This window comes from Elephas maximus, chromosome 3, assembly GCF_024166365.1.
Source record: "Elephas maximus indicus isolate mEleMax1 chromosome 3, mEleMax1 primary haplotype, whole genome shotgun sequence".
Classification (NCBI taxonomy): Eukaryota; Metazoa; Chordata; class Mammalia; order Proboscidea; family Elephantidae; genus Elephas; species Elephas maximus.
In genome coordinates this window covers 73,454,702-73,481,319 of record NC_064821.1, presented here as the reverse complement: position 1 = coordinate 73,481,319, position 26,618 = coordinate 73,454,702, and the positions used below count along the sequence as shown (strand labels likewise).

The window sequence follows — 26,618 nt, the reverse complement described above, 5'->3', positions numbered from 1 at the left end:
TTAAAGGCTGTTAATCTCAGGATCCTCTCAAAGCACAGTACTCAGATAAGAAATCTAGAATGTTGTTGGGTTTAGTTATCAATTCTGGAGGCAATGGAGAGAAAAGGCCCCTACCGTTCAGGGCTTAAAAAAAAAAAGTTGCCCTCGAGTCGATTCCAACTCATAGCGACCCTATAAGACAGAGTGGAACTGCCCCATAGGGTCTCCAAGGAGCGACTGGTGGATTCAAACTGCCTATCTTTTGGTTAGCAGGGAGCTCTTAACCACTGAACCATCACGGCCCATTCAGTGCCAAAGCCAAAAAAAACCCACTGCTGTGGAGTGGAGTCATACTCATAGTGACCGTAAAGGACAGAGTAGAACTGCCCCATATGGTTTCCAAGGAGCACCTGGCGGATTCAAACTGCCGATCTTTTGCTTAGCAGCCATAGCTCTTAACCAGTACACCACCCCACCAAGGTTTCCCATTCAGGGCCATAGGCCGTAACTCAGGTGTCCCTACTCCCAGGTCCTTCAACTTGCTTGTTGCTAAGAACTATTGATGAAGTAAGGTCAGAAAATGGGGTCTTGGCCCTTTAAAGGTGCACTCCAGGCGGAGGGGCCTAGGACGGAAGGCTTCGGAGCTAATATTTGTACGCCAGCTCCGAAATTGGAGTCTTGGCCCTTTAAAGGAGTGTGCCAGGGAGCAGAGTCAGAGCGGAAGTTGTAACCAGATCCGAAGTCCAGCAGATGAAGGGCGGAAGTAGGGTGCCCAACGTTGTAATCATGGCGCAAGACGGGGGACAAGATGTAAGAGACTACAATTTGACTGAGGAGCAGAAGGCAGTCAAGGCCAAGTATCCTCCAGTCAATCAGAAGTACGAGTGTGAGTAGATGGCTCTCTTTTCAGATAAGGGCACGGGACATCTCTCCTTACTGTATCCAGTCTCGCCTACCATCCCGCCCTATAAGGTGTTTCAGGGATGATCCCATTCCTCCCTGCTGTAGACGCTTTTGGACTTGTCCAGGTGATGCTGAATGAAAGAGCCACCTGGTCTGAGAGTTGAGAAACGTACGCGTTGCCGTCGAGTCGATTCCGACTCATAGACTTAAGCTCCCACATTTACAGTCTTCAACTTCTTTCACGTACGGCTAATCACCTTTTTCTTGTGTGAATTTTATTAGCATATTAACTCTAAAAATAATCGTATTTTTAAGCGTTTCCAAGGGTGTCGCTCCTATGTATATCCAACAGCTGGATAGTTAGATTGTCGTTAGGAGAGAGGACTCGGCAAGCCAAATAGGCCACTTCACTGCGTTGGAACTTGGTATTTTACATGGATCGTGATGTTAGTAAATAAGAGCTGGTTTTGCCATTTAGGCAAATCACATAACTTTGCATTTCAGATTCTTCATCTGAGGATTCAGTGAAATAATATTCAATGTAAAAGTAGAGTGCAGACTTTTGAGTTCTACATAAACGTTGAGCTGTCATACCTAAGCTGTATGTAGTTTGAGGAGCACAAATCTGACTCTTATTTCCCTGCTTAACATCCTTCATTGATTTCCCATTGTCTCTATAAAGTCTGTTTACCATAGCGTGCAAGTCTCTGTACTTCTGGACCCTGCATATCTCTATGCATTTCTTTCTCACTTAAAAACCGTTTTAAAATTTTATTTTTAATGGGCGATATGTGATTCGAAATTCAAAAGGTGTAACAGGTATTCCGTGAAAAATTAAGTCCTTCAGCCCTGATCACCATCCATTACTCCTCCTCTCTAAATCAGGCATTGATACCATTTTCTTATGTGTACACGCAAAGATGTTCTACCACCTGCTTTGTTTAACCAGTTTCCGGTTGATGGACGTTTAGGATGTTTCTTCTCTTTTGCTGTTACAGACAGTGCAGCAGGGAGTATACTTGTATATCCATCGTTTTGCACACGTGCAAGTGTATGTGCAGAATAAATTTCTAAAGCTAAATTGCTTTGTCAAATTATATGTGCATTTCTTACTTTGGCAGTTATTGTCAAATTGCCCTCCATAGAGGTTGTATCAATTTTTGCTGTCACTAGCAGTGTAGGAGTGTGCGTCTTCCCTTACAACTTTTACCAGTTTTGTGTGTTACCCTACTTCTTGGAATTTTCAATTTTAGTATCTTGTCATAACAGTTGTATTTTTCTTATTACATATGAGTTGAGCATCTTATGGTATGTTTGGAGCCAATTGTATGTCCCCTTCTGGAAACTGTATATTCATATTCTTAACCTACTTTTCTATTGGGTTTTCGGTCTTTTTTATTATACAGAAATTTATTCTTATGTAGTCATTTTAACCGTTTCTTTTTATATGTAACCAACAATTCAATTAAGGTATAGAATATTTCCATCACCCCAGAAAGTTCCCTTGTTGTCATTTTTAACTTTGTTGGTAAATAAGCCACCTTGAGGCAAACACTGTTCCAGTTTCTATCATCATAGTTTAATTTTGGGTGTTTTAGAGTTTCATGTAAATGGAATTGTACAGTACGGACTATTTTATGTCTGGTTTCTTCACTCAGTGTAATGGTTTTGAGATTTATTTATTTTGTTGCTTTTTTGTTGCTGAGTAGTAGTCCATTGTATGATTATACCGCTGTTTATTCTCTTATTGATGGACGTTTGGGTTGTTTTTAACTTTCAGGAATAAAGTTTCTGTGATCCTTCTTGTGTCAGTGTTTTTGTGGACACATCTTTTCATTTATCTAGGGTTAATACCTATCATTTTCTTTCTTTTTACTTTTTAACTTGTTTGTGATCTCTGCTAGTCATTGAGCTCTCTTTGCCTAATAGTAAACTGAATACCAAACCCATTGCCATCAAGTCGATTCCAACTCATAGCGACCCTATAAGACAGAGTAGAACTGCCCTGTAGAGTTTCCAAGGAGTGGCTGGTGGATTTGAACCGCCAGCCTTTTGGTTAACAGCCAATCTCTTAACCACTATGCCTCCAGGGCTGCAATACTTAGTAAGTCCTCATGAAATATTTTTGAGTGGATTAGAGATGAATTTGAACCTTGATTGCCACCAGAAGACTATGTTAACAATAATAAAAAAATAATAATAATAGAGTTTGCAAAATGCACCAAATTAGGAATCGGAAAACCTCAATTCTAGTTAATCCACAGTGTGGTCCTGAACAAGTCACATAATCTCTCTGGATTTCAGATTTCTTCTTGTAAGTGAAGGAATTGTACTAAATGGTCTCCAAGGCTTGCTTCTAGCCTTAATATTCTATGACCCTAAGTGGGAAGAATGGTTGAAAGTTATGATATGGGTGAAGAATAGACTGAAAATATTGAGATAACAGATCCAGTGGGAACATGCTATGGTAGGATTTGTTACTTTCTAGTTTTGTTTTTTTTAAATTGTGTCATTTAGGGTGAAAGTTTACACAGCAAATTAGGTTCTCATTTAACAATTCCTAGACATTACTTAGTGATATTGGTTACGTCTTTCACAATGTGTCATCATTCTCATTCTTTCCTTTCTGGTTGTACCATTTCCAGCACTCTCGTCTCCCTGCCCCCTTACCGTCTCATCTTTGCTTTACAGTAATTTTTGACCATTTGGTCTTCTAAAGATGATTTTTTAAAGGAGCTCGTTACTCACAGGTGATATTCTTTATGAGCCAATCTGTTATTTAGCTAAAAGGTGACCTCAAGAGATAATTTTGGATTAAGGTTTAAGGAGTATCTCAGGGCGATAGTCTTGGGGAGCCCTCTACCCTTGATTGGTCCAGGAAGTCTGGACTTTTTAAGAATTCGAGTCCTGTTCCAAATTTTTCTTATTCTATCAGGATTTATCTATTGTGGCCCTGACCAGATGGCAGCCGGGCACCATCTAGTTCTTCTGGTCTCAGAGTAGATGAGGCCGTGGTTCATGTAGACTGTTAGTCCTGTACACTAGCTGAGTTTTTCATTTGCTTCCTTATATTACTTAATATGGCTCCTCTAGCCACAGTCTTTGTGACTCCCACATAAGGATTCGGTGGGATTATGCAAATAAATGGCTTGTGGCCTGTAAAAATAATGTGGTGGTGATGCTTGACTTCCTCTAACTTTACGAGGGAGAAAGAATCAAGATCAGCAGCCCAAGGCTGATTCTTATGAGGCAGAGGTCAGACATGTCTCCTGTCTCCACCATCCTTACCAGTTCTGATACCAACTGTCCCTCCCATGACACTCTCTACTTCTCTGCTAGGTTCAATAATTCATTGCAGTGGCCACAGAGAACTTGCAGACTATACTCACGATTACGGGGTTTATTAGGGAAGTAACAGGTTACAATTCAGGTTTAGGAATGCTCAGGATACAGTTTTTCCATCAGGACAGCCTCTTCCCAGTCATGCCCCAGGGATGTGTCTCTCCGGCGCTCTGTATCTCCCAACCTGGGCAGGTATTACAAAGTTCTTTTAGCCCCTCAGATTGCTCAGGCAAGTGTTAGAAAGCTCCTTTAGCTCTACTGATAAGTGCCGCTAAGCATCCCACTCTGCCAGTAAGCCTCCCGCAAAGCCACTCAGCTTTCTCACTCTCTGGGCTGGGAAGCCCACTGTGCCACCTCCTGCCTGTGTCTCCTGACACTGTTTCTCTGCCACTGTTTCTCGCCACCTTCAGTGTTACAGCTCTCTCTCGGTCTCCTGGTTCCAGGAGCTTCTGAGCGCAGGCATACTGGGTCCAAGGGACATGCCCCACTCTTGGTCCTTTTTCCTTGGTGGTGGCGGGATCCTGTCTTTGTTCTGGAATTGGCTCTCTTAAGCCTCGCGTGATGGCGAGACTGACCAGTCCCCTTGGTGAGCCAAAATTACCTTATTTGCACAGTTCCACCCAATCACTTGGGTGGGAGTTACCAGACCAAGGTGAGAAAGGCCACACAAAAGTGATCCGTCACACTGAATGCCCCACCAAGGAGACTGTACAGCTTGCTAACAGTGCAGATAAGGTGTAGAACTTTGTGGGGGTAAAACTATGCAAATAAGGTGTTTGGAGCCCTCAGCTCTGCACTTCTGCTAGGCTTAAAAGTCATTCCCAGAGTAGAGGGGGACCACACTACCACCAAGAAAGAAGATCTGGGAGTAGAGGTATCTTTTGAATCTGGGGTCCTTGCAGTGAGAACCTCCTAGACATAGAAGGCAGAGGGGTGTAACACTGGAGAGGGTGTAAGACAGAAGCAGTAGCAAGCATGGGAGAAAACTGGCCTCAGCAGAACTAGGAGACCAGCAGGAGACTGTGTGGTTGGCTTCTGGCCCATGGAACAAGAATCTTGAGTGCTTTTGGGCAGGAGGCTTTCTGGCAGAGTGGGGTGCCCCAGGCACTTGTCAGCAGAGCTAGGCTGGCCAACCCATGGGGCTAGAGCAGTGAGCATCTTCAGGCTGAGGCTTCCTGGCAGAGTGGGGTGCCTCTAGGCACTTACCAGTAGAGCCAAAGAGTTTTGTGACACTTGCTTGAGTAGCGCAGGGGCCAGGCTGACCCAACAGGCGTGAGGGACTGAGGGGTGAGAGGGCAAGGGCCAGGGAGAGGCCTGCCTGTGGTCATGGCTAAGAAGCTCTCCTGATTGAAGAACTGTATCCTCAGTTGTTCCTGATCCTGAACTGTATCCTGTTACTTCCCTGATAAACCCCATAGTTTTGGGTATTGTCTGTGAGTTCTGTGTGGCCATTGCAACAAACTACCAACCCAGCAGAGAAGTACTGAGCGCTGTGGAAGGGACAGTTGGTATCAGAACTGGTAAAAAGATTTGGAAAGAGGAGATGTGTCTGATCTCCATTTCATAGGAATCAGGTTTGGGCTGATGCTCATGGTGATGCTCTCTCCCCCTCGTTGAAGTTAGAGGAGGTCAGACGCCCCTACCGCATCATTTTTACACCATTTTACTCTTTTGTTCTGAATGAGTAGAGACCAACAGATGTATCTTAGATGGCCACTTGCAACTTTTAAGTCCCCAGACACTACTCACCACTTTGGGATGAGAACATATACTTTATGAATTATGTTATGTCCATTAACTGAGTTATCCCATGAGACTATGGTTCTAAGTCTGCTCACGAGGTATTTGGTTATGCCTAAGAAGTATCTGTAACTGTGTCCCCTGTAGTTTATTATGTATATGGATATACATGCATACACACACATACCTGTATGTACATATGCCTATAGATAAATCTATCTGCACACATATGTACACTCACATAACCACTCTAGTGTTCTTGTTAGAATACCAGAAGCTTCCTGAAAAGGCTCATGATACATACTGTGAAATTTACTTTCTAAATAGTTTTATCTAGGATTAGGCTAGCTGTTCACAAAAAGGTAAGACATGAGAAATCTAGAATTTTATCCCTTTGATGTTGATGTAATTCCTAGAGTTTTGATCATTCACATAGTAGATATTTAGGAAAGGTATTGGTTTGTTTTGTTGGTGAAAAGTAGCTAATGGCAGGTAATATCATTTAGTCACTGAGAAATTATAACGTATTAGACAAGTTTTGATCACCCAGAAGACCCTGGACCTGCTGTCTTACAGAAATTGTCGTTCATTTAAATATAAACCTTGGCTTAAAGAAAAAAAAAAACCTTAACGAAGCAGTTAACTTTGTTGTGTAAATGGATAGCAAAATGTGTAGGATGCCCCACATTTTCTGGTTCTTTAAGGATGGTGATCTTATAATAATGAACTAGAGTTATTGTATTTTTGATTTGGTAACAATATATAAAAGAAAACATTTGCTGCTTCCGCATTTTTAGATGTACAGCTCAGTGACATTAATTACGTTCATCATGTTATAGAGTTGTTTTCTTGTGATTGTTTGAAAGCATGTTTTGTGTCTCATTAGTGTTTTTGTCTCTCTCTTTCAGATTTGGATCATACAGCTGATGTCCAGTGAGTATAACTGGAGTTTGCTCCCTTTGAGACCATGTTGCTTACGTAAGAAGGCTGAATGTTTTCATCTTAATGTCCCTAATTTTCATTTTTCTCTTCCTATCTTGGTTCTTTCAGAATATGAAAATGGTAGTTTAAAAGCAACCCAGTTTTAGTGCCATTGACTTGATTGAGGCCTTTGGTTTTTTTGTTATCATATTGATTTAATTTTGATCTTGCTGTCACGTTTTCCACCTTCCGGTGGATTACAGCGAGCGTGGATGTGTTTTTTTAGGCTGCACGCATGGGGAGACACTCTGGAGGAAGCATTTGAGCAATGTGCAATGGCCATGTTTGGCTACATGACAGACACTGGGACTGTCGAGCCCCTTCATACAGTAGAAGTAGAAACCCAAGGTAACTGATTTATTCACAAGGAACAAATGGTTACAAAAATGTGTAGTGTTCTAAATAATTGGGGAGTATGTTTTCCAGCTTTTCACAATAAGAATAAAGTTGATTATGAGCCTGTTCTTTTTTAACTAGCCTAAGAAATTCATTAAATTTTTAAGTTAAAACAAATTTTTAGAGACCAGAATAATTAAATGTATTGTTGTGGTTCTTTTTGATCTTGTATAGGAGATGACTTACAATCTCTTCTGTTTCATTTTTTGGATGAGTGGCTTTACAAGTTCAGTGCTGATGAGTTTTTCATACCCCGGGTAAGCAAGGGTTTTTTTCTTTCTTAGCAAGTGGATTCCTAGTTCAGCTTTTAAAATAGAACACAGGATTCAAGACCAATCCATACAGATATCTAAGATGATATTTATTTGCATAAATTGAAATGATAATAGGCATTTTTTGGTTACCCTGAGTTTGCCTTATCTATATACATTTTATCTTCAGGTATCTTATCGCGTACTGGTCAGTAACAGGATTGGGCGATCAGAAGGCAGCACCTACCATGTAGACAGACAGTAGGCTACTGCTTACCCTGAGGGACAGCTCTCCAATATTTGGTCTTTATCTAAGGTCTTTATCTACACTTTTCGTGTCTCTCAAGTTTGAGTTATATTTATGTCCATCCATACATTTCTTTTATTATGTTAACCATTTGAGGTTTAGCAGTTCTGCCAAGTTGGCTTAGTCTAAACAATTGCTGCTTTCAGTTTTCCTTGAAGTGAAAAAAGGTAAAACCAGATGGAAATTCCTTAATGCTGTCAGCCTCTAGAAGGGCACACCTCTCCAACAGCAGTGTTATGTAATACAGATGGCCCTCCCCGCTTCCGTAATTCCACGCTTCTCTCCCTTACCAGCACTACCACATATGCTCTTATCAACTGTATCACACAGCCCACAGAGTTCAAGTGCCTGTACTGTTACGTGAATATAGAATGAAAACGATTGAAAGCCTATATTGTTTTTTGCTGTATACCTTACAAAGAAATTCTTTTAACTCATGTTTTTAGACTACATTTTTCAAGAATGCCTCATTCGAGCATATAAAACAAGCCGTATTTCCTTGCAATGTATTTAGTTTGTTGTGCTATTTTAGTTAACATTTTAATTGTCTTTGTTTGAGAAAAGTAGTGTACTGTCATTTTCTAGAAAAGGTGGTAACCTAGACATGTTTTAGTACATGGTCTGTTATGAAAACATTATTTTAAATAAAAAAAAAATTATTTTTCCTCTTTAGGAAGTGAAAGTACTCAGTATCGATCAAAGAAACTTCAAATTACGGTCAATTGGGTAAGTTTTGAAACCCTTTTAAGTGTCGAGTCGTGGAAGATGTTAGTTAAATTCTTCACTGAACCTAGTGGATGGGGAGACAGGCGCACTTTTGTTCTGTAGGGTTTTGCAGGTTAAGCTTTGTGAGACACTTAGGAATGAGCCCTCATGGTCCAGGGTCTGGTTCTCAGCTTCAGAGGACCAGAAATTGTCAGAACAAAGTTGATTCTGGTTCTTAAACCTGATTCCCAGTTTGTTGTTTTCAACAAAGAAATATAATTGCTAAATGCCACAGCTACTTGCATAAAGCTAGGGCTCCATCCATCCTCATTTTTACACTCATAGGTGGGCCAATCAAATCTACTTTTTTTAACATCAACTCTGAGGATGTAACAAATCTCCACTTTTCGCTTCTGTTCATTTCTGGCACCAGCTGCACGTGCGGCACTTCATTCTCTGACCCTAACCGTCCAGAGCTAGGTCTGGTCCTACAAGTTAACCCATGGTCCTTCAGACTGCCAAGTATACCTGGGACTTCAGGTTCCAGCTGCAAGCTTGGGAGGCCTCATGACACCCACACTTCTGACCTGCTGGCTGTAAGTTCAGGGTTTTCCCATTACCCCTTCAGGATGACAGCTGTAAGCTCGCAAGTTCCCAGCCCCCGCAGTTCTGACCTGCTGGCTCCCACTACTCCCTCGGGTTGGATATTTCACTGGAACAAGTCACAGAACGCGCTGTACTTAAGATTACAGCTTTATTATAAAGGATACAAATCAGGCTGAGCATCAAAGAAGAGACGCATAGGGTGAGGTCTGGGAGGGTTCCCAACTTGGAGCTTCCGTGTCCCAAACAGGGTGCGTCACCCTCTCGAGAGAGCAGATGTTTTCTCTAACCAGGCAGATATTGTAGATACAGCGTCCAGAGCTATTATTGGGGGGGGTCTCATTATATAATATAAACTCCAACCCCTCTCCCTTGAGATCAGTGGCAATCACAAGGTCAGGTATCAGGTGGTAGGGTCTTTCTGGCCTGGTCAGCACCCACCCCAGAGTCATCTCATTAGCATAAATTCTCAGGTGTGGTCTGCAGACCTATAAACCAAAAATAACCAAACCCACTGCCGTGGAGTCAATTCTGACTCGTAGCTACCCTATACGACAGAGTAGAACTGTCCCATAGGATTTCCAAGGAGTGCCTGGGGAATTCAAACTGCCAACCTTTTGGTTAGCAGCCGTAGGTCTTAACCACTACATCACCAGGGTTTCCCTGCAGACATACAGATAATAAGAAACCAAGCCCGTTGCCATCAAGTCGATTTCCAACTCATAGCAACCCTATAGGACAGAATAGAACTGCCCCATAGAGATTCTAAGGAGCAGCTGGTGGAGTCGAACTGCCAAGCTTTTGGTTAGCGGCCATAGCTCACTGTAGCTGTTAACCACTGCACCACCAGGGCCCCATAGATAATAAAGCCACCTTAATTGTTCAGGAAATTCCAAGGAGTAAGAATTTCTCTCTCAGGAATCAGCGTCAATGACCAAATTATTTTGGGTAAAGTGAAAATCTTTACACCACACTCCATTCAAACAATATTTTCCTTTTCCTTCCAGAGTTTGCAAACAGTTGATTAGATCACTTTAATTGGACTTAGTGTTTCCTACGTTTCTTTAGTCATTTGGTTACATCTCTTAGGTTATTTCTATATATAGCTTATCTTTTCCATTTTATGCTGAATTTTATTAGTTTCTTTCTGTAAAGTGAGGTCTTTTATTACTCCCCACAATTTTTTTTTTTTTTTTTATAGATAAGGAAACAGGGTTGTCCAAGGGTACTAAGCTCATAAATGGTTGAAGGAAATTTTAAAAACTTTGCTCTTTCTACCCCACCATATGAAGTGCAGCCACAGTGCCAAGGAGAGAGGGTAGGCTCATCTCAAATTTTAGGAGAGTACCTTTCTACAGCCTTCTGTGTACAGACTGTGAACATTTTTGGAAAAGATAAAATGCCAACCAAGTTCTGGCCATGTCACAGAATCTAGTATTTTGTCTTTTTGATAACTCAGACCTGTGGGAGATACTATTTAACCAGCTCTGTTACTAGCTGAAATGTTGGTCGTTTGAACCCACCCAGAGGTGTCTCCAAAGACAGGCCTGGCTATCTACTTCTTAAAGGTCACAGCCTCGAAAACCGTATGGTACCAAAAGACTTGAAAGTAGAGCCTCAGAGACTTGTACACCAGTGTTGGTTACCGCACTATGCACAATAGCCAAAAGGTAGAAACAACCTAAATGCCCACCAGTAGAGGAATGGATAAACAAAATGTGGTATGCAGCCAGTAAGAGACAGGAAGTCTTGATACATGGTGCAGTAGGGATGGAGCTTGAAGACATTATGCTGAGTGAAATAAGTCAATCACAAAAGGGCAAATACATACGATCTTACTTACATAAAAAGAAAAGGCAGATGTATATAGACCGAAGTTTATTAGTAGTGGGTACCAGGGGCAGAAGAGAGGAGGAAAGGGGGCTATTGCTCATGAAGTTTCCATTTATGGTGATGGAAAAATTGCATTGATTAGGGGTAGGGTTGCGCAGCCTATTATTGTAATTGCTGGCATTAAGTTGTATATCTGTAAAACATTGACTTGGCAAAAGTTGTATGATAGATACATTTACAACAGTGACCAAAAAAAAAAAAAAGGAGTAGCTGCTGAGGCTGCTTATGTACAGCTAAACACCTTGTCTTAGTTATTTAGTGCTGCCATAACAGAAATACCACAGTGGATGGCTTTAACAAAGAGAAATTTATTTTTTCACAACCTGGTAGGCTAAAAGTCCAAATTCAAGGCGTCAGCTCCAGGGGAAGGCTTTCTGTCTCTGTCGGCTCTGAAAGAAGGTCCTTGTCCTCCATCTTTCCCTAGTCGAAGAGCTTCTCAGGTGCAGGGACCCTGTGTCCAAAGGACACGCTCTACTCCTGGTGCTGCTTTCTTGGTGGTATGAGGACCTCAACTCTTTGCTTGCTTCCCTTTCTGTTTATCTCTTGAGAGATAAAAGGTGGTACAGGGCACACCCCAGGGAAACTCCCTTTACCTTGGATCAAGGAGGCGACCTGAATAAGGATGGTGTTACAATCCCATCCTAATCCTCTCAACATAAAATTACAATTACAAAATAGAGGACAGTCACACAACACTGGGAATCATGGCCTAACCAACTTGACACATATTTTTTGGGGGGACACAGTTCAATCCATGACATACCTCATGGCATTTGGTTCCTTGGTTTGGAGGTTTAGGGTCATAGTTTCACGGGACATCCCAGCTAATGGGTCTAATGTGTTTAGTGGCTCTCTTCTACCTTCTAGTTGTGTAGCACCTGGGGTCTTAAAAGCTTGCAAGCAGCCATCCAAAGCACAACAATTGGTCTCTACTGACCTGGAACAACAGAGGAAAAAGGAGTCAGGAATAGGAGGAGGAAATGAAATGTGTGACTAATTGCCTCCATGAACAGCTGCCTCCTTTGCCAAGAGACCAGAAGAACTGGCTAGTGTCCTGCTACCATTACGGAACATTTTGGTCAGAGATTTTATAGGAGAATCCTGATCAAAAGGGAGAAAATGCAGGATAGAATATCAAATATCCGTGTACTCCAGACATTCTGGAGCCATGGAGACTAGATGAACCCCTGAAACTATTGCCCTGAGATAATCTAAATTTCAAACCAAAAATACCCCCTGAAGTCTTCTTAAAACCAAATAGTAGTTTAGCTTAACTAGTAAATAATGTCTGCCTTGAACATTATGCTCTTTTAAGAACTATCCATATGGGATAAAATTGACAAGAGCAACTTGAAAGATTAGATAGGGTCCTTAGAGGGCAGTGAATTTATGTTAATGGGAGACAAACAGCTCAGAAAAGAGGGTCAGAATGGTTGCAGAACTTGAAGAATGTAGTCGAGGTCACTGAATTGTACATGTAGAAACTGTCGAATTGGTGTATATTTTGCTGTGTATGTTCTCAACAATAACAAAAACCCTGTAGAGCAGTTCTACTCTGCACACATGGGGTCATTATGAGTGGGAATTGACTTGATGGCAGCTAACAACAATAGCCTTGAGTACAGAGAAAATTTTGAACATACTCTGTTATGGAACAGTGTTTATTGAACCTCCACCATAAGCACGCTATACTGGGGCACTTTCTTCGAGAGCAACTATCAAATGGCAACTTCCCCAAATGGCTGTTGCGCACAGGTCCCTTGACAGGTGTATGTGCCAGCACATCAAAGTGATATTTATAGCTCCCCTACCCTTTCCGTTTGTTTGGACTCTGGTATCTTAACCACATTTATAAGGCTTCTTTTAAAATATCTTAAGAGAGGAAAAATCTTAAATCTTGGAAATCTTAATCATGTTTGAATTTTCTTTCTCAAGGTGGGGAGAAGAATTTTCATTGTCCAAGCACCCTCAGGTATGTTTTTAAAAATCTAGCCTTTAAAAGCATTTTATGATACCTCACTGTGAGGTCAGCATGTAGGTCTAGTAAATTGATATAATTAAAATGATAAATTTTTCTCACATTTCTCTGACCTGTCTAGATACATTACGGTCAAATACTATGATTTTCTACATCTGGCATGGTTGACTAGGAGCCAGCATTTTGGGTTCTGTGGTCAGGTTTGTTATAGATTGTTGTGAGACTTAGACATCATTTTGCCTATTTGGGCTTTGGTTTCTTCACCTATAAAATGAGGGTGTTGGACTAGACGTCTCTAAAGTATCTTCTGTCTTCTGTGGTTCTCTAGATTCTGTGTTTGCCAACCTGTAACAATCAAATCTGTTGGAACAGGGATTGACAATTTTTTTTCTGTAAAGGGCCAGGTATTAAATATTTTAGGCTTTGTGGGCCAAGAGCAACGGGAGAGGTACTACTCAGTTCGCTGTTATAGTGTTAAAGCAGCCATAGACCACATATAAATGAATGAGTGTGGTTGTGTTCCAATAAAACTTTATTTATATGGATATGGATCTTTGAATTTCATATAATTTTTGAATGTCACGCAGTGTTATTCCTTTGATTTTGTGCTTAACCATTTAAAAATGTAAAAACCATTCTTAGCCTGTGGGACCATAGAAAAACAGATGGTAGGCTAAATTTTGCTCATAGATTGTAGTTTGCCAATTCCTGCGTTGAGGCCAAGGAGGCCTAAAATAGCTTAAGCGCGTCCAGTAGCTCTAGTATGATTTCTTCAACAACAGGGTAATGAAATAAAGCCTGGTGAGGGAGCCTCAGGAGAGAGAAACATAAAAAGAAGAGAAACCAGTAGAGGGGGACATGTATGTTGAAAACAAATTATTTTTACAATACTAATAGCACAGTGGATTCTTCTAAGGTAAAATAATATATTTGGGGCAGAGCAAAACATTTCATGTAGATGGTAGAAGACAACCCTAACACATCCCTTAGGGCTCTTTTCAGAGGGGGAAGACTGATATGAATGGCATATGCATGTGGCCTAGCGTGGTAGTTTTGTTCTCTTGATAGAAAACAATGAGTCTTCCCAGTAATGTGGGATACTGAAGAACTGGTCGGCGGAGTAGTAAAAGCATAAAATAAAGTATGATGATTCTGTTTCCCTGCACTGAACACATGAGAAAGACTTTACTCCTTTCTTCCTACCCCACAAAATTCAGTGGAACACCCAAATAGTATATCCCTAAGACCTGACCAGTCTGTCAAATTTTAGATATTCTAAATTCACATTAGCCATTGGAAGTGCTCAGAATGCATTTCAACTATTTTAATTTCGTTCATTCCTTGCAATTTTTGAAGAAAGCAAATGTAGGTATGAAAGGACTAGAATCAGATTGAATGTTGGACAAATATAATATGACTTCACTTACATGAAGAGGAAAGGGAAATGTATAGAGACTAAAGTTTATTAGTTGTTACCAGGGGTGGGAGGGAGGAGGAAAGGGGGAGTCACTGCTTATGGAGGACTGAGTTTTGGTTTACAGTGATGGGAAATCGCATTGCTTAGGGGTAGGGTTGCACAGCCAGTTATTGTAATTGCTGTAAATAAGTTGTACACCTGTAAAAAGGTGAATTGGCAAACATTGTGTGGTAGATGTATTTATAACAACAACAAGAACAACAACAAAAGAGAGTAACTGCTGAGGATGCTTATGTACAGCCAAACACCTCATGGGGTTTGGTTCCTTGGTTTGGAGGTTTAGGGTCATGACTTCATGCGACTTCTCAGTTGATTGGCCTAATAACATGTTTAGTGCTTCTGTTCTCCTTCCTAGTTGTTGCTGGAGTTCATGACTCTGATGTCGGTGTCGTTTTTTTTCCTGTTTGTTTCTTCTATATCCCCAACTTTAGGGAACTGAAGTCAAGGCAATAACATACTCGGCAATGCAGGTCTATGATGAAGAAAAGCCAGAAGTTTTTGTGATCATCGACATTTAAGATACAAAGAAAAGAGTCTCCTATGAAGAACTGTTGTTTTTCTTCCTTTTGGGAAGATACCGTGATTTAACTTCTACAATATCCATTGATAAATGGAAACATGCAGAGCAAAAGAATGTAACTTAAAGTGTGACTTTCAGAAATGGAAAATCAGGGCACAGCCTTGGTCAATGTCATCTGAGTATTAAAATTTTAAAGAATTCTTCAGGTGGCAAGTATGGTCCCTCATTTAGTAATTCCTTGCTGTGGCAGCAGGTGCCTCACACCCTTCATCGGAAAGCCATCCATTCTGGTCCCAAAAAAGATCAATGATGTAAGCAGTCCCGGAGAGCCCTTTACTCTGTGGGAGCCGGCTCCAGGAGTCAGGCCCAAGTGCAGCACTCTGGAGCCTTCGCCTGCTCCTCCCAAGCCTCCATGCTCTTACCAAATTCATTTAAAAAAAAAAGGAATTTGAAAAAATACAATCCTATGCCTAGAATTTTGCTTTTCTTCCATGTTGGTTAAGACAGATATATTTTATATATGTACATTGAGAGTTCGTGTTTTAGATTGCTATGGGACAGACCCATCCTGTATTCCAGTTGGTTTTCTTAGAAGAAATAAGTATACTTTAGCAACTGGAAGACTTCTCTAGGAAAAGCCCTGATTTTTTGTTTCTCATTTCACACATTTTTTGAAGCACTAATGTTTTGACACTTTTGTTTTCCCGTAAGAAAAATCCTATATCTCTTATAAATGGGCCCGCCCTTCTTCTAACATGTAATTATAATTTAAAGCTTGTATATTTATACTGTTAGAGAAGAAAAGGCAAACTTTTTTTATTTCTTTGTGAGTTTTTTTTTTTTTTTAATTAAGCTACTCATCTTTAAGGATGAAAAAAAAATAAATTAAGGATGAGCCCAGGAAAACAACTTGAAATGATCTGAACCTTTAGAAATAGATGACTTTTAAAAAATGAAACTGCTTTAGTTTGATTTGCGACTTTATTCTATTTTCTATTGATCGACTGGGGTATTCTTTCTTGTGATCAAAAGTTTGCATAGTTGCAGTTTATTCACAAGGAGATAAGAAAAGAGTGCCACTGGGTGGTGCCAGATATTATAGTATCTGTTAACTTGAGCTGAAAGGAAGAGATTGGCTTTGAACTTTGTAATAGCTTTTTCTGAGCACTGTATCACTGTTATTTTTCTCTGGGTACGGTTAAGCACTGGACCACTGACAAAGGTTGGCAATTCAGATCCACCCAGGGGTGCCTCAGAAGATGGGCCTGGTGGTCTGCTTCTGAAAGGTCACAGCCTTGAAAATCGTATGGAGCAGTTCTACTCTGCATGCGTAGGGTCACCATGAGTTGGTAGGGAATCAATTTGATGGCAACTGACAATAACATTTAACAGAAAGTGGGGTTGGTGAAGACTAGTCCAGGAGCCTGTGGTTTGAACAGCTGTTCTTCAAATGAATATGTAACAGGATCACTGGGGTAGTGCCTCTCAGGCACATTTTGTAAATGTGAATTATTCCTCTCCAAGCAACAGGGGCCTTTTTACCTTTTGTTTGGTTGAGATAGAGCTCTGTTTTTCATGGACCGCTTTGCATATCATGGGCTACTCTGGGGGTTGATTGTGAGAATGAACAATGGAATACCATGAGGGCAATGGAAGATCCAACTCCAGAGCAAGAAGAGCGCTAGAATTGGGATAGATTTAAAGCCATGTAGGGCATACACTTGGATTCTGTATGCTTTTGACGAGGAAGAAAATTGTGAGTTAGCCACCAATGCTCTATGGTAGGGTTCAGTAAAAACAAGTCAGATGTAACTATGTAATATTATATTTTCTTCACAATAAAGGTATTACTTATGACATTCTAATATAATATTAATTTGTTAAAATATTAGTTGTAATATATGCTGAGATGAAGATATTGAGTAGAAGAAAAATGAGTATGTTACTCTTTGTGAAGTTGGCATTCTTGATCCATCATCATCAGCACACATTTATTTTTAAAACATTGAGATGGTTGTACTGGCCTGTCATCAGCCTCCTCTGGTAGTTTCAGGTGTATGCCTTGGCCTAGGGAATGGATTTCCACCCTGCAGAGCTAGTTGGTTTAACTGGGACCGAAGTTTATCTTCACACAAAAGCTCTGTTCCAGCCAGACTCAGCGCAGCACTTTCTCCCACCCGTATGTGTGGAAAATAATCAAAATCCCACTTTTCACTTCTCTGCCACTTTTGTTCTGACACCATGTGCACATGTAGCATTCTTCCTCTGACTCTGACCACCTGGAGCTAGGTCATGTCTCACAGGTTGAGGGACATAGTCCTCCAGGCTGCCAAGTCTGCCCAAGACCTCAGATGGCTGCTGCAAGCTTGGGAATCCCCACAACACCCTCACTCCTAATCTGTTGGCTACAAGCTCTGAGTTTTCCCACTACCCCTTCAGGATGCCAACTGCACGATCACTGCCCACCCCTTCACAGGCTCCCTCATTTCTGGCCTACTGGTTACAAACTTGGGGGGTTCCTGTATCTGTGAACTCAGTGGTCCCCAGACCCTCTCACTCTGACCCTGCTGGCTCCCAGCACTCCTCTGGGTTCAGTAATTCACTAGACAACCCGGAACTCACAGAAAACAGTATACTTATTACAATTTTATTACAGCAAAAAGGGTACAAACGAAGAGATGCATTGGGCAAGGTCTGGGAGGTTCCCAACACAGCTTCCATGTCCCCAGAAAGGATGTACTTACCCTTCCATGTACATCAATGCCTTTCACAAACCAGGAAGCTCGTGGAGCTGCCATGTTCAGAGGGTTTTCTTTGCCAGGTCATTATGAGGTGGTGATCACGAGGTGGGTCCCTCTGGCCTTGCTAGCCCACTCCCAAGAGTTGCCTCACCGATATAACCTGTTAGATGTAGTTTGGAGTCCTTACTGGGTTTTTTTTTTTTTTACTGAAATTCCAAGGTTCTGGAGTTTTCAACGGGTAATTTTTTATAAGTAGGCCATAGGCTTTTCTTCCGTGATGCCACTGGGTGGGTTTGAATCACCAACCTTTAGCTTATTAGTCAAGTGCAAGCCATTTGCACCACTCAGGGGCCTTCTGTAAGATTACAGCCAAGAAAACCATGGAGCTTAGTTCTACTGTAACCCACGGGGTGGCTGTGAGGTGGAATGGACTCAACAGCAATGGGTTTGGTTTTGGTGCTAACATGTTTTCAGGATATTGGGGGTGTAGCCTCAGAAAACAGGCCTGGCCATCTGCTTCCAAAAGGTCACAGCCTTGAAAATGCTATGGAGCACTTCTACTCTGTGCACATGGAGTCACCATGAGTCAGAACCTACTTCACGGCAAACAACAGGGGTTGAAAGCACAAACTGGAGGCAGATCACTGGGGTTTGAGTCCTGGTTTCTGCTGCTTACTAACTGCAGACTTTGGGCATGTTGCCCAGTCTCTCTGTGCCTTAATTTCCTCATCTTCAGTGGCAATGATAGTAGTACTTACGGGGTTGTTGGGAGAATTAAATGAATGTATACATGTCAAGCTCTTAGAACAGTGTCTGACACATAGTAAATGCTCAACAAGTGAGAGCTGTTATTGGGACAGAGAAGCCCTGGTGGCGCAGTGGTTAAGCGCTTGGCTGCTAACCAAAAGGTCAGTGGTTCGAACCCACCAGTCGCTCCATGAGAGAAAGATATGGCAGTCTGCTTCTGTAAAGATGATAGCCTTGGAAATCGTCTTGAGCAGTTCTACTCTGTCCAATAGGGTCAGAGTCCGAATCAATTGCTGTGGGTCTTATTGGGACAAGCATATACACAAACATTCCCTTTACCTTTTCTCATCCTTAATTCTTAAAAAGAAGGCCCACAGTGCTCGGTAAGGCAGAGTGGGCCAGTGGGCCAGCCTAGAGACAACCACGCTAGCCATTCTGCAAGAGCGGTAACTAGATTGGGGGACAACTAGGTCAATTGGCATAACATAGTTTATAAAGAAAATGTTCTATATCCCACTTTGGTGAGTAGTGTCAGGGGTCTGAAAAGCTTGTGAGTGGCATTCTAAGGTATATCTATCGGTCCCATCCCACCTGGAGCAAAGGAAAATGAAGAAAACCAAAGAGAAAAGGAAAATACTAGCCCAGAGGACTAAAGACCAATGAACCAGACTCCATCAGGCTGAGACCAAAACTGGATGGTGCCCGGCTACCACCAATGACCACCCTGACGGAGAACACAACAGAGAGTCTGCGACAGGGCAAGAGAAAAATGTAGAACAGAATTCAAATTCACGTAAAAAGACGAGACTTAATGGTCTGACAGACACTGAAGGAACCCCCGAAACTATGACCCCCAGACACTCTCTTAATCCAGAACTGAAACCATTTCCCAAGCCTACTTTTCGGACAAAGATTAGACAGGCCTATAAAACAAAAAATAATATGCCTGACGAATGTGCTTCTTAGTTCAATCAAATATACGAGACCAAATGGGCAGCTCCTGTCCAAAAGCAGGAGGAGAAGGCAGGAAGGGACAGGAACTGGTTGGATGGACACAAGAAGCCCAGGGTGGAAAGGGGGAGCATGTTGTCACATTGCGGGGATTGCAACCAATGTCACAAAACAATATGCATAAAAATTTTTGATTGAGAAATTGAAAATAACTAGAGCTAGAAACCAATTGCCGTTGATTCAGTTCCAACTCCTGCTGACGATGTGTGTGTCAAAACTGTGCTCCATCAGGTTTTTAATGCCTGATTTTTCAGCAGTAGATCGCCAGGCCTCTCTTCCAAGGCACCTCTGGGTTGGCCTGAATCTAACTTTTTGGGTAGCTGCCGAGAGCATTAACTCTGTGCATCACCCAGGGACTCCAGCTAGAGCTAAATCTCGGCTGATTGAGAAGGGCAAGCAAAGCCGCTCCTTTCTGCTGCTCCCTCTCCTGCCTTCTCTTCTTCAAACTTATTTTCCTTCTCTGCTTCCTGTCTTTTTCCTGTGTTAATCTTGTTTTCTTGCTTATATATATTTAGTTAGCTGCTCTCTTCCCCTTTGTACCAAACTAATAGCCTTCCTAGGAAATCCCCACTTACTGTCCCTGTCTGAGTCCCTTGCAGCCCACAGTACTAAACATTCAAGGGGTGCAATCACAATGAGAAGAAAGATGAATAAATTATGGGGTAATTTTGTTTCTGCCTTCATTGTTCCCGTGGCCTCTCCAGCATTTTCTCTCACTACCTGTGCAGCCTGCCCACTATCATCACCAGCAAAGTTCACACCATGTAACTCACCAATTCCTACCTTTGAACTTTTGCCCAGATTATTTTTTTTCAACTTTATTGAGATATAATTTACATACCATGCAATTCACCCATTTAAAGTGTACAATTCAGTGGTTTTTAATGTATTCAAAGTTGTGCAACCAATCACCACCATCAATTTTAGAGCATTTTCATCCCCAAAAGAAACTCCATACATTTAAGCAGTCATCCCCCACCTCCACCCCCAGCCCTAGGCAACCACTAAACTATTTTCCGTTTTGTGGAGTTGCCTGTTCTGTTGTCCAGATTATTTCCTACCTGCTGCTAAGCTTGTCCTTTTTCAATGCAACTGGAAACTCACCTCTCAGAAGCCAGATGGACTCATCCCACCTGCCTGATCCTTGGCTTACTGGGTCCTCTGAGTTCTGATGAAAACCTTGACCACATCTTAAATTTATGGATACACTGCTGCATAAAGGGTTTTTTTTTGTTGTTTTTTTTTTTGCATAAAGGTTTTTAAGCTAATTTATACATGTAATCACAACTTCCCTTTTAAACTGCAAGCACCTTAAGGAGCAAGGGAACTGGCTTCTGATTATTTCACATACCTTCTTGAAACCTTCTGCTGTGGCCCATTCCTGTGAAACCTAATCTAGATCTTGCTGATTCCAAAGCTCCTGGTGACATGCTCCTTAGGGAGACGAATCTTTTTTTTTTTTAAATAATTTTTATTGTGCTTTAAGTGAAAGTTTACGAATTAAGTCAGTCTCTCACACAAAAACCCATATACACCTTGCTACATACTCCCAGTTACTCTCCCCCTAATGAGACAGCCCACTCCCTCCCTCCACTCTCTCTTTTCATGTCCTTCTCACTAGCTTCTAACCCCCTCCACCCTCTCATCTCCCCTCCAGGCAGGAGATGCCAGCATAGTCTCAAGTGTCCACCTGATCCAAGAAGCTCACTCCTCACCAGCATCCCTCTCCAACACATTGTCCAGTCCAATCCATGTCTGAAGAGTTGGCTTCGGGAATGGTTCCTGTCCTGGGCCAACAGAAGGTCTGGGGGCCATGACCACCGGGGTCCTTCCAGTCTCAGTCAGACCATTAAGTCTGGTCTTATGAGAATTTGGGGTCAGCATCCCACTGCTCTCTTACTCCCTCAGGGGTTCTCTGTTGTGTTCCCTGTCAGGGCAGTCGTCGGTTGTAGCCGGGAACCACCTAGTTCTTCTGGTCTCAGGATGATGTAGTCTCTGGTTCATGTGGCCCTTTCTGTCTCTTGGGCTCGTAATCACCTTGTGTCCTTGGTGTTCTTCATTCTCTTTGATCCAGGTGGGTTGAGACCAATTGATGCATCTTAGATGGCTGCTTGCTAGCGTTTAAGACCCCAGATGCCACTCTTCAAAGTGGGATGCAGAATGTTTTCTTAATAGATTTTATTATGCCAATTGACTTAGATGTCCCCTGAAACCATGGGGGAGAGGAATCTTAATGTCAAGTTTCCATTTCCAAATTCCGTGTTCCTTATTTCTATTAACAGCACCTTCATCTTTCCTGCCCCCAGACTGGAGTTGTCTTGGACTCTTCCCACATTTCCATTCCCTACACTCATCTACTAAGGAACCCTGGTAGCACAGTGGTAAAAGCGCTTGGGTGCTAACCGGAAGGTTGGTGGTTTGACTCCACCAGCTGCTCTGTGGGAGAAAGATGTGGCAGTCTGCTTCCATAAAGATTTACCTTGAAAATCCTATGGGGAAGTTTTACTCTGTCCTACAGGGTGGCTATGAGTCAGAATCAACTCGACCGCAGTGAGTTTTTTGTTTGTTTTTATACTCATCTACTAGTTTTTCTTAATTGATCAACGCTCTTTTCATTGTTGTAATAGTTTCCTAACTGAATCTCCTTTCCATTCTTCAAAGTATGGCTCAAAATTATCTTTTTTTTTCTTTTTCATACCAGCAGAGGTTATTTCTGTGGTATGATTAAGGGCCATTTTTGTCATCTATATTCATTTTTATGTAAAAACGAAACTAACAAATGTGATCTCCTCCCTACTCAAATTATTTGCTTGAATTCTGTCTAGGGATCTGGGTGCTTGGAGGTGGTGCAAATGGTAAATACTAAGATCTTTGCTGCATAATTAAGTTGATGTACTTCCAGGCACTTGCTACTTTCTACCTTACATCGTTACTGACCAGGTGGCTGGGTGGCGCAAATGGTTAAGTGTTGGACTAGGCGAAAAGTTGGCGATTCAAACCCACCCGGAGGTGCCTTGGAAGACAGGCCTAGCGCTTTGCTTCTGGCAAGATCACAGCCATGAAAACCTTATGAACAGTTCTACTCTCCATGTAATCCCCGTAAGTTGGAATTGACTCAAAGGCAGCTAACAACAAGCTTTCTCCCCAGCTGGAATGTGGAGCTCCTCCAGGACTTCATTTCATTATTTTGCCTTGCACATGGAAGGGATTCCAGAAGTCATTATAAATGTCTCACCTTCCAAAATGTGGATAATAGTATCTGTGTGTGCTACATATGAAAAGGTAGGAGCCAAGGCCTCTGTTTCATTTTCTTCTTTAATTTCCTAACCCTTTGGCCAAGAGTGGTGAACTCGAAGCATCGAGTTCTTTATCTGTAAAATGGCCAAATAATACCTACCTAACAGGGCTGTTGAATTAAAACATCTGATGCTTGGTGTTTCTCTTAAACAGTTATGACCTCCTCATAAAGAAAGGTAGGGAGAAAGGGAGAAAGGGAGGAAGAGAAGAGAAGGAAAGGAGGAAAGGAAGGAAGAAATAAGAAAAGGCAGGCTGAGGGAGGTGCCCCTAGCAAGTCTGACAAGCAGTAGTCTGTTTTGGGAGTGGAAGTCATTCTCTCCAGGCTGTCTGGGTCCTCCCTCCCTGCCCCTCCATCCTGTTCAGGGTTCCTATTGGCTTGGTACAAACTCCTGGGGCACCCAAAGCTTTAATTGCCCCTAGGTCCCACCTTTCTACTAAGTGTTGCCCTAGTAGGGGTGAAGGCTTTAGGCATGGCCCCATTGGTGGGGTAAAAGTAGGGGAGAGGGTAGAAAGGGCCAAAGGTGACTGAGGGGACTCCCAGTCGCATCACTAAGGTTGGTGTTACCCAGTGTGGTAAGTCATGGTGTCACTGCCCCGCCTGGTGGGCGAGGCCGGCCAGCGAACACTGCCCTAGTGGGCGAGTGGCCTAGCCCACTTTGCCCCAGCACAGGGCTCCTCCCTACCCCTCCAGGCGGCAGCACCAGCTCACCCACCCATGCTGCCACAGCCAGGGACCCTGGGGTCATTTTGGTTTCACCCCCCCCATAGTATCATGGGGTGCCATCTGCACCCCCCTAGTGACACTTCAGGCTCCTAAGGCAATGAGTCACTTTGTTACACAAAATACAATATTGTAACCTAAAGTAACACCAAAAATAATTTTTTGTATAGTTGGGATAAAATAAACTAGCTGTCCCTGGCAGCAGGGTGGCACAGGATGCCAGTTTTAGGCACTGGTAAGGCATACTACTGCATGGGTTCGAATCGCGACTGCCCCTCTGAGTAATGGAGTGACTTGTTGGTCATTCAACTACTTATGCAGTTCCTCCAGTTTTAAATGGGGATAGTGAAAGTGCCTGCCTCAGAGGACTGGAATCTAGTCGGTACTTGGCAAACGTGGGCTCTTTATTTGGCGCCCACTACACATGACATGGAAACCCTGGTGGTGCAGTGGGTAAGAGCTACAGCTGCTAACCAAAAGGTCAGCAGTTCAAATCCACCAGGCACTCCTTGGAAACCCTATGGGGCAGAGTTCTTACTCTGTCCTCTAGGGTTGCTACGAGTTGGAACCGACTCAACAGTAATGGGTGATGATGGTGATGACACATGAGATAAAATTTTCTGTTCTTTCCCACCCCTTAGCTCAGGATCTAGATTTAGGGTTGTCAGGTAGGCTGGAGCTGGGGGTGGGGCAAACTCTTAACTCCATAGGCTGCGAACAGAAAGGTTAGAAGCACTCAGAAGAAAGGCCTGGTGATCTACTTCTGAAAAACCAGCCGCTGAAAACCTTGTGGCGCACAGTTCTACTCTGACACACCTGGGGTCGCCATTAAGTTGGAATGGACTCAATGGCAACTTTTTTTTTCTGATAGGCCAGGGGTTTAGGACGCTAAAGGTCCTGTAGGGGCAGGACTGTGTGAATGACTTTCCAGAAAAAGTAGTTGTGGTAGAAAATGGGACTGAAAAGGAAAAGCCACAGGGAAGGAGAAGATTCCAACCCATTAATCCCACTCACTGGTGCAGTCTTCCCTGAAATAAGCCACGCTGGTCTCCCACCTGAGCGTAAATAAATACCGTCGCTGGGTACAGGGGAAAAAAACTAGACTTTTGTTTAACATGGATCCAAAACATTGGAGCATCCAGGGCTAACGCTTACAGGCATTGCTTTCCACTGCTGTGTTCCTTGTGGATTTTTTTTTTCCTCCAGGCAAAAGAAGTTTTGTCAATTCAAACACATAACAAAAGACACAGTATGTATTTCACTATTTAACCTTTTTGAATTATGCAAGAAAATGCCATTTCCATCACTGGAAGAACTTATTTTGTAGGAGACTAAGTAGGGGAGTGTCTGTGTATACAGACTGCTGAAGGGATATATTTGTCATGTATGGATTGCAAATACAACTTTAAAAGTGGGAATGACAATGCTACTTTATTGAAAAGTTGTGCTTTATTTTCAGTGTTTTTTTTTTTTTAAATGGTGATACTTGAAACAAAGAAGAAATTTACTTTTGTTTCCAAATTTGTCTGAAGGCTTCTTTAACAAATCTTAGTATTGAGTTCTTCTCTAGTATTAGTTTAAGGAACCCTGGTGGTGCAATGGGTAAGCACTCGGCTGCTATCGAAAAGCTCAGAGATTTGAACTCACCACTGGCTCCAAGGGAGAAAAGACCCAGTGATCTCCTCCCGTTAAGACTGGAGCCTAGGAAACCCTATGGGGCAGTTCTACTCTGTCATATAGGGTCACTACGAGTAGAATTCGACTCAGTGACATACAGTAACAGTATTAGTTTAACTTGAATGAAAAATGGTTTAATTTGATTCATTGATGGGATTCTAATCTGTAGCAATTGAGTTTCCCAGTGCTTGGGGAATGTTCTGGGCCTCTTTAAAAAAAAAACACTCAAATACCAATTCAACAGTTACTACGTGTACAATTCAGTGACACAGATTACATTCTCTGAGTTGCGCAACCATTCTCACAGTCCTTTTCTGAGTTAGTCCTCCTCCATTAATATATACTCACTGTCCCCAAGGTTCCTATCTAATCTTTCTAGTTGCTCTTGTCAATTTGATCCCATAAAAATAGATCTTAAAACAGCATAATGCTCAAGGCAGATATTGTAGTTAAGCTAAACTATTAATTGGTTTTAGGAAGACTTCAGGGGGTATTTTTGGTTTAAAGATTACCTCAGGGCCATAGTTCCAGGAGTTCATCCAACCTCCAGGGCTCCAGAAAGTCTGGAGTCCATAAGAATTTGACATTCTGTTCTGCATTTTTTCCCTTCTGATCAGGATTCTTCTATAGAATCTTTGATCAAGATGTTCAGTAATGGTAGCCGGGCACCATCCAGTTCTGATCTCATGGCAAAGGAGGCAGTTATTCATGGAGGCAATTAGCCACACATTCCATATCCTCCTCCTATTCCTGACTCTCCTTCCTGTTACTCCAGGCAAACACAGCTTTTTTTTTTTAAAAAAAACAACATAAAAATCTTTTTAATATTCAGGATTCTGGAGCCTATAATAATAAAATCATTTTTACCAGCTTAATATATGCTTATATAATCTTTAAAAACCATCCTAGTTCACTGTTTTCTGTTGCACAGGTTAGAAACAAAATTAATTTTTTTCCCCTGTTGAATCTTTTGTGTATAGTTTTTCTCAACTTCCCAAATTTTTACCTATTTTGCTTGTCCAAAACACATTATCAGGTTGCTGTGTTTAACTATCAGTTAATGTAATTGAATTGTTTTAATGATTTTAAGTTGAAATTTTTCTTCTTTCCAAGTAATTTAAGCTACATGTCTGAGTAATCATTTACTACAAATTTGCCTCATTTTATAGAGGGAATTTAGCTAAAATCTGGAGTAAGCATCTGGGAGGCATAAGTTCTATTACTGAACTATTTTTGCTTAATCAATGTCTTGGGCAAGTTAGTCTGTTAGAGAGGGAATCATTTATTTAAGAGATTAAATTAGTTACTCTTTATTTCATATATCGATATCCTAAGATGACAGTGTCCAT

The 26,618-nt window shown here is 41.9% G+C and overlaps 1 protein-coding gene across 1 annotated transcript; it reads left to right on the top strand.

Annotated features, from left to right (window-relative positions):
- The first annotated feature begins 714 nt into the window (after positions 1-714).
- On the top strand, positions 715-16,947 carry ZBTB8OS (zinc finger and BTB domain containing 8 opposite strand). Its single transcript, XM_049878637.1, has 7 exons — positions 715-865; positions 6,873-6,897; positions 7,172-7,293; positions 7,516-7,598; positions 8,573-8,625; positions 13,036-13,072; positions 14,987-16,947. The coding sequence occupies exons 1-7, from the start codon at positions 730-732 to the stop codon at positions 15,071-15,073; spliced, it is 543 nt and encodes a 180-aa protein (XP_049734594.1). The 5' UTR covers positions 715-729; the 3' UTR covers positions 15,074-16,947.
- Positions 16,948-26,618: the final 9,671 nt, after the last annotated feature.

What these genes read in the sequence shown, in the direction of transcription:
- ZBTB8OS (XM_049878637.1), top strand. Translation starts at nt 730, where the DNA reads ATGAAGGGCGGAAGTAGGGTGCCCAACGTTGTAATCATGGCGCAAGAC. An exon ending in AGTCAATCAGAAGTACGAGT is followed by an intron (nt 866 to 6,872) that starts GTGAGTAGATGG and finishes TCTCTCTTTCAG; the next exon opens with ATTTGGATCATACAGCTGAT. An exon ending in ATGAGTTTTTCATACCCCGG is followed by an intron (nt 7,599 to 8,572) that starts GTAAGCAAGGGT and finishes TTTCCTCTTTAG; the next exon opens with GAAGTGAAAGTACTCAGTAT.